The following is a 12,952-nucleotide window of genomic DNA, read 5'->3' on the forward strand; positions in this document are numbered from 1 at the left end:
GTGAGATACCCTCTGATAATTAGAAAAGCAAGGAAAGGAAGAGGAAAAGGCTTTGAGCATATGGCGGGGAGCTAGGTAGGCCATGCGGGTGAGGCAGCTAACATACGTACTTGGCGATGCGCAACACAAGTGGGAGGGAAGGTGGGTGAGAGGATGACCCGTTGTCGGTGCATATGGCAGGGAGCTAGGCAGGCTGTGCGGGTGAGGGAGCTAGCAGACATACCTGGCGACGTGCAACACAAGTGGCAAGGAAGGCGGGTGAGAAGATGACCGGTTGTCAATGCACATGGCGACAACAGACACACCAGTTGGAGAGGGGACATCAGGAGAAAGGTTTTTTAAAATGTATGGGTGCACCCTCCAAGCAATGACAGCTCTAGGGCGAGTTGGATGGTCACTGAAAATAGAGGCAAGCGATAGTGGGCTGGTGGGATCATTAAAGAGAATATCTGGAGATTCTGGCTAATGTAGCGAGAACAAAGCGAATACGTATGTGGGGATTGTATGTCTTAATAATACACTTTGTACTCCCATGAATTAGAAAACTAAAGGCTAGTTGCTGATTCACGGGACTTGAATTCAAGATCATATAATTGAAACACCAACCCAACTCGAGAAAGTTATATCCCTTTTCGAAAGGATTGGCCACCCCTTCGACATCGTGTCTCTTCTCGAGCAATTTTTAGCGAAATTGCTGCTAAGAGGAGTATAAATGAATGATCGGATTTGAACTCAAGACACCGCGAGGGAAGGAGATAAGAAAAGGAAAAGGATGAAATGGATTGAGAATGGGTCTTTTTGGCGACAGTAGGCATCAAAGACTAAAAGTGATCCCACAAAAGTGAGGTCCTACACACAAAACAAGCAAGCAAGCACACTCACGACACACATACAGAAATTCAACATATAAGTTATACATGGTCGAGAGAGAGAGAGAGAGAGAGGACTTTATTAGCCATCCATGAAGAAGCGCTAGCCTAGCCAGGGACCAAAAAATATGCAACACGCGGAGCTTCCTCGCTAGCGTCGTTGTCTCTACAAACCCCCCGCCCCCCCTCCCCATCGCGTTTTCAAGTCTCCTTCAACGCGCACACATATACACACGCACACACACACACAAGCAGGTACGCTTTCCGTCATCGGCCTCCTTGATCATTTTTCTGCTTCTTTCCTCCTATCCATCCCCGCAGACTGCTGAAGTTGGCCTCTCCCTCTACATCTCCGATCCCCGTCCTCATCCTCGGCATTGCCTCTCTGCCGATCGTTCCGACACTTGCAGAAGATCAGGTCGGATCCCTTTCAGTAGGCTTGTAATCGGACAAGGTTCTTGCGCATCTTCCACCACTTCTAGCGCCTTCCCCATTGGTGCCATTGTATTGGAAGCAGCTTCGTTGCAGATTTTAGCAGACTAGATTGCTTCTTCCAGCATCTTCTCTTGCAGGGTTGGAACTCTTGCCTTGAGGTTAGCACCCCTCACTGATTAGCATCATAATATGTTCGTTCTATCATTCAATCTGCTTCGAAAGATTGCTGCATCTTGATACTGGTAAGCTTTTTCACGCATTTCTGAATACCTCTATGTATACTTTTGTCATCACAATCCAATATCTCAGATCCTTTGACATGGCGATGCTTTTTATTTATAGGCCTTGGTTTCTTTTTAATCAAGGATTATTAGCACTGTTGATTGGAGTCTCTATTGCCACGAGATAAGATCAGTAGCTCAGGTCAAACAGGAATTTGTGAAGCCTCTTTCATGCTAGCACAGGAAGAGATTATTTGAAGTTGTCATTTTGTATAATAAGGAAAAGGAACAACGTCAAAGGGGAGATTTTTATCTTTTATGTGCGGAGACATGCTTTGTAGCAAGCCTCCAAGCTCATTATGCCAGATTTTGTAGTAGCACATGGAAGCTGTGGAAACAGTGTTTTGTGACTTAGTTCAAAGATTTCGGTTATGGCTTCCTCGGAGGGTTGAAACACAGGTTATGTCCCGAGATTTCTGGATGCCAGATCAAAGTTGCCGAGTATGCTATGAATGTGACACTCCATTTAGCCTATTTAATCGACGACACCATTGCCGCATCTGTGGTCGTGTGTTTTGTGGGAAGTGCACTCAAAATACTCTTCCTATAATTGACAGTCAAACAGGTCTATGTCATGAAAGTGAGCGCGTGCGAGCATGCAATTTTTGTTTCAAATTGAAACAGGAAGAATGCAAGCGAGATACCATTCAAAATGTGGTCAAACCATCTACACCATCTCTTACACCATCTTCTTCAAGCTTTAGTCTTTCAAGCAGTGGCACAAGCACCAGTGGGCATTCCACATCCTCGACGTTCTCATCTGGCAATCCCAATCAGGTTTCAGTGGCTTATGGCTATAAAACACCTGCTACAGATAGGATAGATCCTATTGCAGAAAGGAAGCAACGAAGGCCGATGCGCACGGGTCGCAAAATTCACCGATCACAGTCCCCAAAAGGAAGAGAGCTGTCTCCAAATCCCTACGACTTTTGCAGCAACAGGCTAGTTGGCAGCCATCCCTGGCCTATTTTACATTCTTTTTTAGTTTAACCTGAAAAAGACCGTCTTAATGTTTTGCCACTGTCTTAACAGGAGTGATGATGACGAAACAGATGATGCAAAGGAAGGACTGTACCAGACAACGAGGATTTTTGATGTGCAAAGTCAGGATGAGGAGGATGATGATGGCTGCATAGAGATAAAGATTGCTCTTGCTGATAACAAGCAGACACCATGTGATTTTTCTGGAAACTCTACACCTTACATTAATAAAGTAACAAGCACAGATGATGAGATAAGGTGTGAGGAGGTTAGCTTGGGGATGGAGAAATCCCCACATGTTGAAAGAAGCCTCTCCAGGAGATCCATGCTATCGTCTGATGATTACGAAGGGCCAGAAGAAAGTGTCGATGAAAGCAATTTTTACACACCCTCTTTGGTTCATGATTCCACTCCTGCAGTTGGTGAAGAGTTTGTAGACGTGGAGAACAATGAGGCAATCTGGGTTCCACCTCCTCCCGAAGATGAAGCCGAAGAGATGGCAATGAGTATGGTTGACGACGACGATGATGGCGACAACGAGAGTGGTTGGGGTAGCCTCAGCAATAGTGAATACAGAATTCGAGAAAAGGCAACAGCTTCTCAGGAACAAAGGAGGGCAATGAGAGCTGTGGTTGATGGTCACTTTAGGGCTCTTGTTGGACAGCTACTTGATGGTGAAGGCTTGGTTGGTGATGAGTACGAGAAAGACGGTTGGTTAGAAACAGTGACCTCTGTGGCTTCTCAAGCAGCAAGTTTATTGAAGCCGGATACAAGTAAAGATGGAGGCATGGATCCGGGGGGTTATGTGAAAGTCAAGTGCATAGCATCTGGCCAGCGAAGTGAGAGGTAAATCTGTTGAATAACTTAGGTTCAGGTGGGTTTTCGCGGATACAACAGGCTCCAAACTATTGGCATATGTTCTTATCTACTGGTTTTGATATGTTTATTGCACTTATCCTGCATAAATAGGCTTTTTTGTTGTTTTTCAGTTGTGTAATCAAGGGAGTGGTGTGCAAGAAGAATGTTGCTCATCGACGGATGACCCCTAAATTTAAGAATCCGCGGCTGTTGTTGTTGGGTGGTGCACTCGAGTATCAACGTGTTCCTAATCAGCTGTCTTCTCTAGACACTTTATTGCACCAGGTTTTTCAGCTTGACTCTCTCCTCCAGAATGTTTCACGTTGTCAACATTAGTTTTGTTTGTGTGTTTAGATCTACGTTTTCTTTTATGCTGCGTTAGGTGCACACTTGCCAACTTTAAAGCCTGGAATTCGTAGGTAATTAAGTTGAAAAGAAGTGTAGACAAACTCACTGGTTAAGCTGGACGTGACTATGCTGTTTACCACTCCCTTGTATCTCGTGCACATGTTCTTGATTAGTATATCCCTATGGATTTTTGTTCTTTATAGGTAATAGTCACACAATTCTTTGAACTCCAACTTCCCATGTTGAAGCAGTTAGCACAGACAGGCATTATGTCCTAGGGCCATACTTGAGACGCAGTAGAGGTTTTTAGTCATAAGGGTCTCAATGTTGAAGACTCTGTGGGAAACACTTTGTGCATCATGTCCTGGGGCCATTTGTGAGACATCAGAGTTTTCTAGTCATTATGTCACCCTCAGATAAGGTACATACAGTACGCAATGTATGTAGAAAATACAAAAACTTATTGTATTTCTATCATCGTTGATTAAAGATAAAAGTTTATGCAAACTACAAACATAAAAACAATATTTTAAGTGAGCGTGCAATGATGCTATTAAACCCTACCATCTCCTCGTTTCAGCCAACCATTCTGCCAGCCCCGCCCACCACCATTCTTTCGTTGCTTCCCTCCATTACACAGCATGCCTTGGCATTAGCCCTTGGCAGCACACAATTTTTGTTGCAACCCCTTCTTGCATCCCTACATTACACAACATCCCTCAAGACACACACGTGCGCCCCCGCACACACCTCTGTGTGCAGTGACATACCTCTCACCAAGACCTTCAAATCCAATTGAAGGGTGCTATGACTGAGACTAGCATTGTTGAAAAAGATCAAGGAAACCCACCCTTAGAACTTGTGGAGATGGTGTCATTTTGAAGTAAACTTGGCATGGGAAGTGTTTCCTATTTGGGGCGCCCTTTTTAACCTCTTGGATATTATAAGCATTCATACCCTTTCACGCTTCTCCCTCTCTCTCTCTCTCTCTCTCTCTCTCTCTCTCTCTCTCTCTCAATAGGAGAGAGAGGGTACGGGGCCACAGGCAGCACGACAAGCGGATTTCAGGAGAGGTTTCTCTACTCTTGATCATATGCAAACACCTCAGAGCCATTATTGAGGAGGGGAGATGACATGGGAGACGGCTCTATTGTTGCTTTGTGGATTTCCACAAAGCCTTCGTACAATGCCCATAGCTAGATTGTGTGAGAGTGCGCATGTGCGGAAGCGTGAGAGGTGAGAGAGGAGAGAGGAGAGACAGAGAACACAAACGTTGCAGATGGTGAAGAGCTGGTGATCAGCCGCCCATGACTACTAGAGCAGAAGACCCAATACACAATAATCAGAGATGATGGAAGTGGGTACCCTCCTGGGCCCCATAAATAGGTGCCCAAGGGGAGGTAGGGCAATGCCTAGAAAAAAATCCCCCGCGACCCAACAAGAAATAAGTGAAATATAAGGGCGCCTGGACAAGGTGGACGGCCGGCCCAGAAGTGGGCAGCCGGACAGTGCAGTCTAAATGCATATGCAAAGGGTGGCCAGCTCGGAGCCGTACATGTATGTCCTAGACTTGTGAAGCAGCAGAGTGGTGTAAATCTAACACCCCCTCTCAGCACCTGATGCTGAACAAACCGCATGAAGCGGAACTTGTGAGGCAAATGATGAAGATGTCTACTGCAATGTCCACTGAAGGACAATACTCCATGAGTGTAGCAGCAATCTGGGGTGTACCGACCGTCAAGAGATCTCCATGGTAAAGTGCCGTCACGAGCAGTGTAGCAAACTGATGTACTCCGCCGATACAGGGTGAAGATACTGCGTGAAGGTCCCACACTGAGTGTGAAAACAACTCCTTGTCGTAATAGAAGTGCCAATAGACCTGCAAGTGTCCTGCCCAAAAGGATTTATGGTGTCTGTAGTCAAACTGTCTGGAGAAAATGGGGAAGCCTAGGAACCGTCATGAGAATGACTGGAAGCCTGTTTATGCATGAACCTGCAACCCAGGGTGGCCAGGTGGCTAAGCTGTGAAAAACTCTAGGAAGGCCAGATGTAGCAATCTGGGCCATAAACATCCTTTGAAACAAGGAAAGCCAGACGAAGCAGTCTGCATTGTAGAAGCTACCGTAAGTTGCAGCAGTCACCGATAGACTGCACGGACCACCACTGGATGGTGTCCTGTCAGTAGGTAGGGTAATCCAAGATGAGGGGAAAGCCAGACTCAACAATCTGTGCTGTGAAGGGCCTCTGAGAAGAGGTGTGGTCAGACCAAGCTTTCTGCACTGTAATCATTCTGTATGAAGAAGGGAAGCCAAACTGAGAAGTCTGCGTTGTGAAGATCCTCTGAGAAGCCGTCTTGCCTGTATCTCCTGCCTCCAATCCTCCGGTGTCAACCAAAACAGAATCCATGCCAACGCCGCCACCAAACCGCATGCCGGTGTGGCTCTCAATGTGAATGAGCTGGGAGTGGCTCACTGCCCAGGTCGGGGGAGAAGTCTGCTGTAAGGTTACCGAGGGTGAGTGTAAGCAACTCTGAAGGTAGCAATTCAAATGATCAGGAGTGTAGAAGAGCAAATGTACTACCAAGTTACCAACATCCAAGCCATGCTCTGGGTGACTCCGGATGTAGTCCCGTAATGAAGAGATCCAAGATCCTCTCCCTAAGTCCATGTAGATGCTCCTGTGTAAGCAAGTGATCTGACGTGCTGAGGGTGGTAAGTGTCTGTCCACCCAAGATGGTGGTGTCCTCTCGGGGGATGTTGGATACCCATATGCCATGAGCATGGCCATATCTTGTGTTAACTCCTCTGATGAGTGCATACGTGTGTCCATAGCAACAACGGTCACCACCCCTCTGGAGTGCTCAACCGCCAAATGATGGCTGGAATGAATGGATCTCTTAAGGATCGTACGCCTGTAGATGATCAAGCCGATGTCGAAGATATTGTGTATTGCAGCAGTCATTGAGAGAGCGCACGGACCACCACCGGATGGTGTCGTGGCAGGAGGTAACTTCATCGTCTGTGGAAAACACAAGCCAAGAGGCTGCTGTCCACCCAAAAACGCAACTGCGATGTGATGAAAACGCTGCTGTCCAGTGATTTTCGGCGCGCTCGTACGCTCTCGGCATGGTCCGGAGCGGTTCAGAGTGTGTAGGGAGGGCGGGGAATCAATGTAGCAACCTAAAATGGGCTGAAAACAGAGAAAAAACAGCAGGTGTATGGCGGAAATCTGTAGCAGATGAAGAGGATTCAGGACCAGCAAGGCGTCGGATGCCGAGCTGGGTCGAGTAGGCAAGATCCAGGGTTGAAAAGCTGAGCGCTGCCCTCTTGCTGCAAACACGCAGCAACTGTCAAAAAACGCAGATTTGGATTAAAAACGCAAATCTAGAAGGGGCATTTCCGGCGAGGAAAAGGGGTCCAAGCCCTAGCGCTAGTAGAGGGAACAACAGTTCTGAAGGTTTCCTGCAAAAATGCAGATGGCAAAGCATTCCGTCGTGATGGAAGCTGTCCAAAAGGTGGCGCCACCCCCTCTTGCAGGCAAATTGCAGAAATGCTGCGGTTTAAGGAAAACATTGGCTGGTCGTTGTCTTCTTGGGAGGGAGGACCTGATGCGGAGATGCGCCTTGGATCATCGAGAGCATGAAGCTGCTGATACCATGTGAGTGCGTGTGCAAAACAGAGAGAGAGAGAGAGAGAGAGAGAGAGAGAGAGAGAGAGAGAGAGAGAGAGAGAGAGAGAGAGAGAGAGAGAGAGAGAGAGAGAGAGAGAGAGAGAGAGAGATTTTTTACGTCTATTAGAAGGCCGAAATCAGCCTGAGACAAATCAATGTACATGGGTGTGTCTTCCGTCAATCGGAAAGACAAGTGCTGAAAAAACTGACTGACTGATTGATAAAGCTGATACAAATCTCCATGATGAGAGTGTGAGTGTGTGGAGCGCTATCACTATGGTAGCCTATATGCAAGAGGGTAGTACACACATGATATGCATCTGGGTGACTGACTAAACTAGCTCCATCCTGTGCTAATGGGTGGGTGTAAGATGTGGTACATGGGTGGAGGTGGAGCCAGGGCTGCTCCGATGGTTGCAGTGGGGTCGGCCATCATCTGGGCTTGTCTCTCCTCAGTGGCTTGGCGATCACGGGTTTGAGTCTCCGCAATCTGGCGTTGACGTAGTCTGGACTCTGGGGCCCGACAACGTGTAGCGCGGGGCCGTCTCCTAGCTCTGGAGGTCTCAGCCTGCTGAAGAGTCACCCCTCTGTGTGTCTGGTGGTGGGGGGTTGGTAGATGGCGTGAGACGAAGAAGTCAGTGAGTTGGGTCTGTTGCCCTCGTGTCTGAGCAGTTGTGGGCTCAAGTAAGGCCTCTCTGTGGCTCTGTATCTCTAGTAAGAATCGCCCTAGCTGGCGCTGATCTCTGGAGTCCATGATCTCTCGCAGGGTAGACTGCCCTGTGAATAAACCCTCATATCTGCCTCTGATGTCATCATATGCTCTGCATCTTCATACAAAGTGCTCCTCATCCTCTAGCTCTACTTTGCATACCCGACATATCTGCTCCTCTCTGGGGGTGTCTGATGCTCTGCCAGACTCAATCTCTAGTCGATGTGAGGAAACCCTCAGCTGGCCAATAGCTACTCTCGAGCTGTGAGGCATGTAAGTATCCATGTATCGTGGTCGTTGAATGAACCCGTGTCACCAGGGTGTGACTACTATCTATCCTTTTTGTTGATTTCTTTCTTATTATTTATTCATTTTCACTTTTTGGAAACACCCCTCTAGAAATCTAACTGCTCTGCATTGCATAGCTAGTGTGGAACTGTTCAGAGGGAGTCCAGGCCGGATGGCAAGAGAGCACTAAGGTTGGACAAGGACTATGGTTAGCCAAAGTGGGGTCATTGACTAGCCAAAGTGGAATCCTTTGCTACAGAGGCTACATTTCAGTTCTTGGTGTGGCTGCAGCGTGCAAAGAGGGTCAAATGACCTAGAAAGATACAATGGCAGCATCTCCTAAAATTTAGGGAACTGCTATTTTGGGACTTGAAAATCTGTTCGCGTCATTACCTCCGGAATGACAAGGGGAACATTTTATTACCCTGCCGTGAAGTCAACTGGGCAACCTGTCGGGAGAATTTTAGGCGGCAACCCCGAAACGGGAAATAGCTTGTAAGTGTGCCAAGTGGCACATTTCTGTGCAGTTTCCTCATGCAAGAGAAGGTAGCGCTGAATTTATAGCTGGGAGGCTCATTTTGGAGCTCTCTGTCACAGGTTGAGAGCTATGGAGTGCTTCCTTTCCCTCTTATGTACAGTGCAGTGCCAGGAGTGATGCCCTTTACGCTACGCACTGCCCTCTCTCTCCCCTATGGCAGCATGTTATGCCCCTCTAGTGGGCTTTTCAATTGACCAATGTACAGTTGTGTGGGTTCATGCGCGATTGCCGAGGCAAGAGCCTCTTGCATAGGTACTGGATTAGCTAGTGGCTAATCCCCCGCAGGTACAGGTGATTCGGAGAGGTTTCATGTGCGAAATCTCGTCTGATTCAAAGGGCAAGTAGCCCTACAGGTGCGGGAGCTCGAAGACTGCTACGGATGCGACTGGCACGCAAAATGGAGCCTGAAACAGTGAATTACAGCCTGCTGTGTATTTTTGTAGGTTTAGGGTTTTGGCCCTAAATGGACCCTAATACCCCCAGGAGGTTCGGGGACGCAAGGGGACCGTTGTACAGGTGATCTGGCGCATTTTCGGGGCAGAAAACAGAGAATTCAGCGTGCTGCAGATTCTCGCCAGGTTTTGCAAAGTGTCCGTATGCGTCGGGAAAGTCATCCAATGCGTGGGGATACTGACTGTGAAGGGTCCTAGTACAGTTATGTTGCCGAAATCGGGCCAGAACAGTTGAAATTCGGCCAAGATTGTGCGGGGCAGCCTGTAGGGAACCACAACTTTTATTCCCTTTGTTAAAGAATAAAGAAATACCGAAAGGGGCGCCTAATTTAGGGGCCAGTCTATTGTTGGTCTTCTCATACAGGTGCAGTCTAGCAGCCTGTATCCCTTTCCCCTTTGTTGTGTCTTGAAAGTACAGGTAAAGTGGGCGACAAATTAAATGGGTGAAAGCAAATAAGGTTTAAGTCTAAGGTCTATCGCCCTTTTTGAAAGTACAGGCCGGTTTCATGGTTCCATCGTCGGGATTAAATCAATTTTTCCCATAGAAGTGAGCCTTGGTCAGTTTGGGCTTGAAGACACAGGGGATCATAGACCAGACACAGGGAATTGCAATTATGGCTGACAGGCTAGATGATGTGACTGAAGAGGTTTCCTCCTCACATGGTCAATAGACACATGAAGTGGGTGAGTCTTCAAGACCACCACATACGGATGATGATATATTCAGGACCCAGTTGGCTACTGCTGTGGCTATGTTCACACAAGTATGGCATTTCCAGGTCAATTTAATAGCGGTCAAGGAACACAGATGAACCCTAACAGTGTTCCCCTGTTTCAGTCACTTCCATATGACAACGCCGTTGGAGAGGCCAACTCCGTACAAAGAAGGTGGCAAAGGTGTGACATTCACGACCTTTACAGGGTTTGATGACAGGAAGAAGGCTCTCTCATTCCTCCAGCAGTTTGACAAAGCCTATGCAGGGGGAAACTTTACAGAGGCTTCAAAGGTCCGCAAGGCAGCCACTTTCTTGACAGGGAATGCGGGACAATGGCGGACAACTTTATTGCTTCAAGGGCAAGCTCCGTCCACATGGATTTACTTTAAGCAGATTTTTGCAGCAGCATGGTTATCTGATGACTTTGAAGCAGATGTCATGATAGAATGGCACCAGCTTAATGCTGCCACTTGCAAGAATTTGGATGACTACAATGGGAAGTTTTGAAAAGCTCTACTTTCAGTAACTTCCTATAGGTTTGTGCCATTGACAGAACAGGTTGAAAAATACTGTTGTGGCCTACCCAAAGGATTGAGAAAATACTGCACGAAGACCAAAGTCACTACTTTGACGCAGCTCATCGAGGTAGCAAACAGTTGCAATGGTTTGCTCAAGGGAGAAGATTGTGAATTTAATATTGGCGTCAAGGAAGGATCAGCCAAGAAAAATTTAGTAAAGAAGTACGTTTCCAATGAGGTTCCTAAAGAGACTCAGGAGCCACCCAACGCAGGGAAAGGCAAAGCTACGGCTGAATAAAAAAAGGGACCTGCAAAGAAATGGAAAAGACGCTTTCCTCGCAAGTCGGAAGAGTAAAAGAAGGTCCTGAGGTCAGAGAACAAATGCTTTATCTGTGAGTAGCCTGGCCACATTGCTTACAGTTGTCCTCAAAAGAAAAGGCCAGCTGATTCTGAAGACAAGGAGGACAGGAAAGGAAAGAGACCCATGGCTGGTCTAGTGCCAGATATGGTGGGCAACAAGCCAAATTCAGATGCAAGTGAGCTTTGCAGAGCATGGGGAAAGGTCATGATCAAACAATGCTTATCTTCTTTGATCTAGGTGCCAAAGCCAACTTCATTTCCCCATAATTGGCTTCAAAGTTGGGAATCAGACCTGAAGAGATGGGGTATACAGCAAAGGCAGGTTTGGCATGTCCTGGCCATACAGAGGCTGTGACACCCATCATCGGAAAGTTGCGCCTACATATCCAGTCCTATGTAGATGCTGAAGAATTTTACATCATGCCACTGGACGGATGTGATGTGTTGCTAGGTATTCCTTGGTTGTTTCGTGTACAGGGAATCATGGATGCCTACAACAAAAAGATCACTGTACAGAGCAGGGGAAAGACTCACATTCTGGATGTAAAGCTTAAAGGGGAGTCTATTCCCACTATATCAGCTTTTGCTATTACTTGTGTAATGAAAAAGAATCTTTCTGCGTACTTGGTTTTTGCACGTGAAGTGTCAGATTGTGATGAATCAAATTTATCTGTTTTAGATAAAGAAAGGTCAATGTTTTTACAACAGTATAGTGACTGTTTTTCCGATTCACTACCGTCTCAATTACCGCTAGAGAGACCCAAGGACCATGCGATAGATTTGGTGCCAGGCAGTAGCCCACCAAATAAGCCTCCGTACAGGGTTAGTGCGGCTCAGCAGAAAGAGATAATGAGCCAAGTACAGGAGCTGTTAGAAAAGGGGCTGATTCAACCCAATTCATCTCCATTCTGTTCATCTCATAGGTTGCTCATCAATGCAAAGAAAAGTGAGTTTTTTTTGGAAGAGATTCACTTTCTGAGACACATTGTCTCAAAGGATGGTGTCAGAATGGATCCTGCAAAAGTTGAAGCGATCAAGTCATGGCCAAATTTGAAGACGGTGCATGATGTCTGAAGCTTTTTGGGACTATGCTCCTATTACAGAAGGTTTATCCGAAATTTCGCTGAGATTGCTTCACCTTTACATGCTCTTCAAAAGAAGGCAGTCACTTTTAGATGGACACAGAAAGAGATTTCAGCTTTTAATCTCTTAAAGGAAAAGATGACTTCAGATCCAGTCATTGTGTTGCCAGATCTTAGGAAGTCATTTGTTGTCCAGTGTGATGCCTGCGGTAGTAGCATTGGTGCAGTGCTAATGCAAGATGGCAGGGTAGTAGCCTATGAGAGTAGAATCTTGCAAGGGCCAGAAAAGACTATGCAAGTCTATGAAAAAGAATTGCAGGCCGTGATTCATGCGCTCTTGAGTTGGAAACACTACCTGCTAGGTGCAGATTTCGTTGTCCAAACGGATCATCAGACCTTGCGATACTTCTTGACACAGACAAACTCATCTGAGAAGCATATGCGATGGGCAAATATCTTGTCCATGTTCCATTTTCAGATTGTGCATGTCGAAGGCAAGAAGAACGTTGTGGCTGATGCCTTGTCAAGGAAGCCACAAATTTCAGCTGTGTCAATTCCTTATCATCATGAACTTGATGATATGAGGGAACAATATGCAAATGAGGAAGATTTTGCAAGGGTCTCCGAGCAGCTAATGGATGGACAACATCATGAACACTATCTTCTCAAAGATGGGTTCATGATGATGCATGGCAGATTGTGTCACAAAGCCATTGCGACGCAACGTTACAGAAGAGAGTCATGTCCCACCGTATGCAGGGCATCGTGGTATCGATGCTACAGTTAAAGCGGTTGAGACATTCTTCTATTGGCCTACATTGAGAAGAGATGTGGATGCCTTTGTGCGA

At 46.7% G+C, this 12,952-nt stretch overlaps 1 protein-coding gene and 1 pseudogene across 1 annotated transcript in view; one reads left to right on the plus strand and one right to left on the minus strand.

Annotated features, from left to right (window-relative positions):
• The first annotated feature begins 1,026 nt into the window (after nucleotides 1-1,026).
• The window catches only part of LOC147419542 (1-phosphatidylinositol-3-phosphate 5-kinase FAB1B-like), a 62,892-nt gene continuing 50,966 nt past the window's right edge, over nucleotides 1,027-12,952 (plus strand). The window contains exons 1-4 of the mRNA XM_086505434.1: nucleotides 1,027-1,546; nucleotides 1,647-2,526; nucleotides 2,618-3,412; nucleotides 3,556-3,709. Of these exons, the coding sequence (XP_086361560.1) occupies nucleotides 1,907-2,526; nucleotides 2,618-3,412; nucleotides 3,556-3,709 (1,569 nt within the window). The 5' untranslated portion in view covers nucleotides 1,027-1,546; nucleotides 1,647-1,906. The remainder of the gene's footprint in view (nucleotides 1,547-1,646; nucleotides 2,527-2,617; nucleotides 3,413-3,555; nucleotides 3,710-12,952) is intronic.
• On the minus strand, nucleotides 7,779-8,438 carry LOC147419543 (uncharacterized; annotated as a pseudogene).

The sequence above is a fragment of the Adiantum capillus-veneris genome, chromosome 29 (assembly GCF_014529385.1).
Source record: "Adiantum capillus-veneris isolate H3 chromosome 29, ASM1452938v2, whole genome shotgun sequence".
NCBI lineage: Eukaryota > Viridiplantae > Streptophyta > Polypodiopsida > Polypodiales > Pteridaceae > Adiantum > Adiantum capillus-veneris.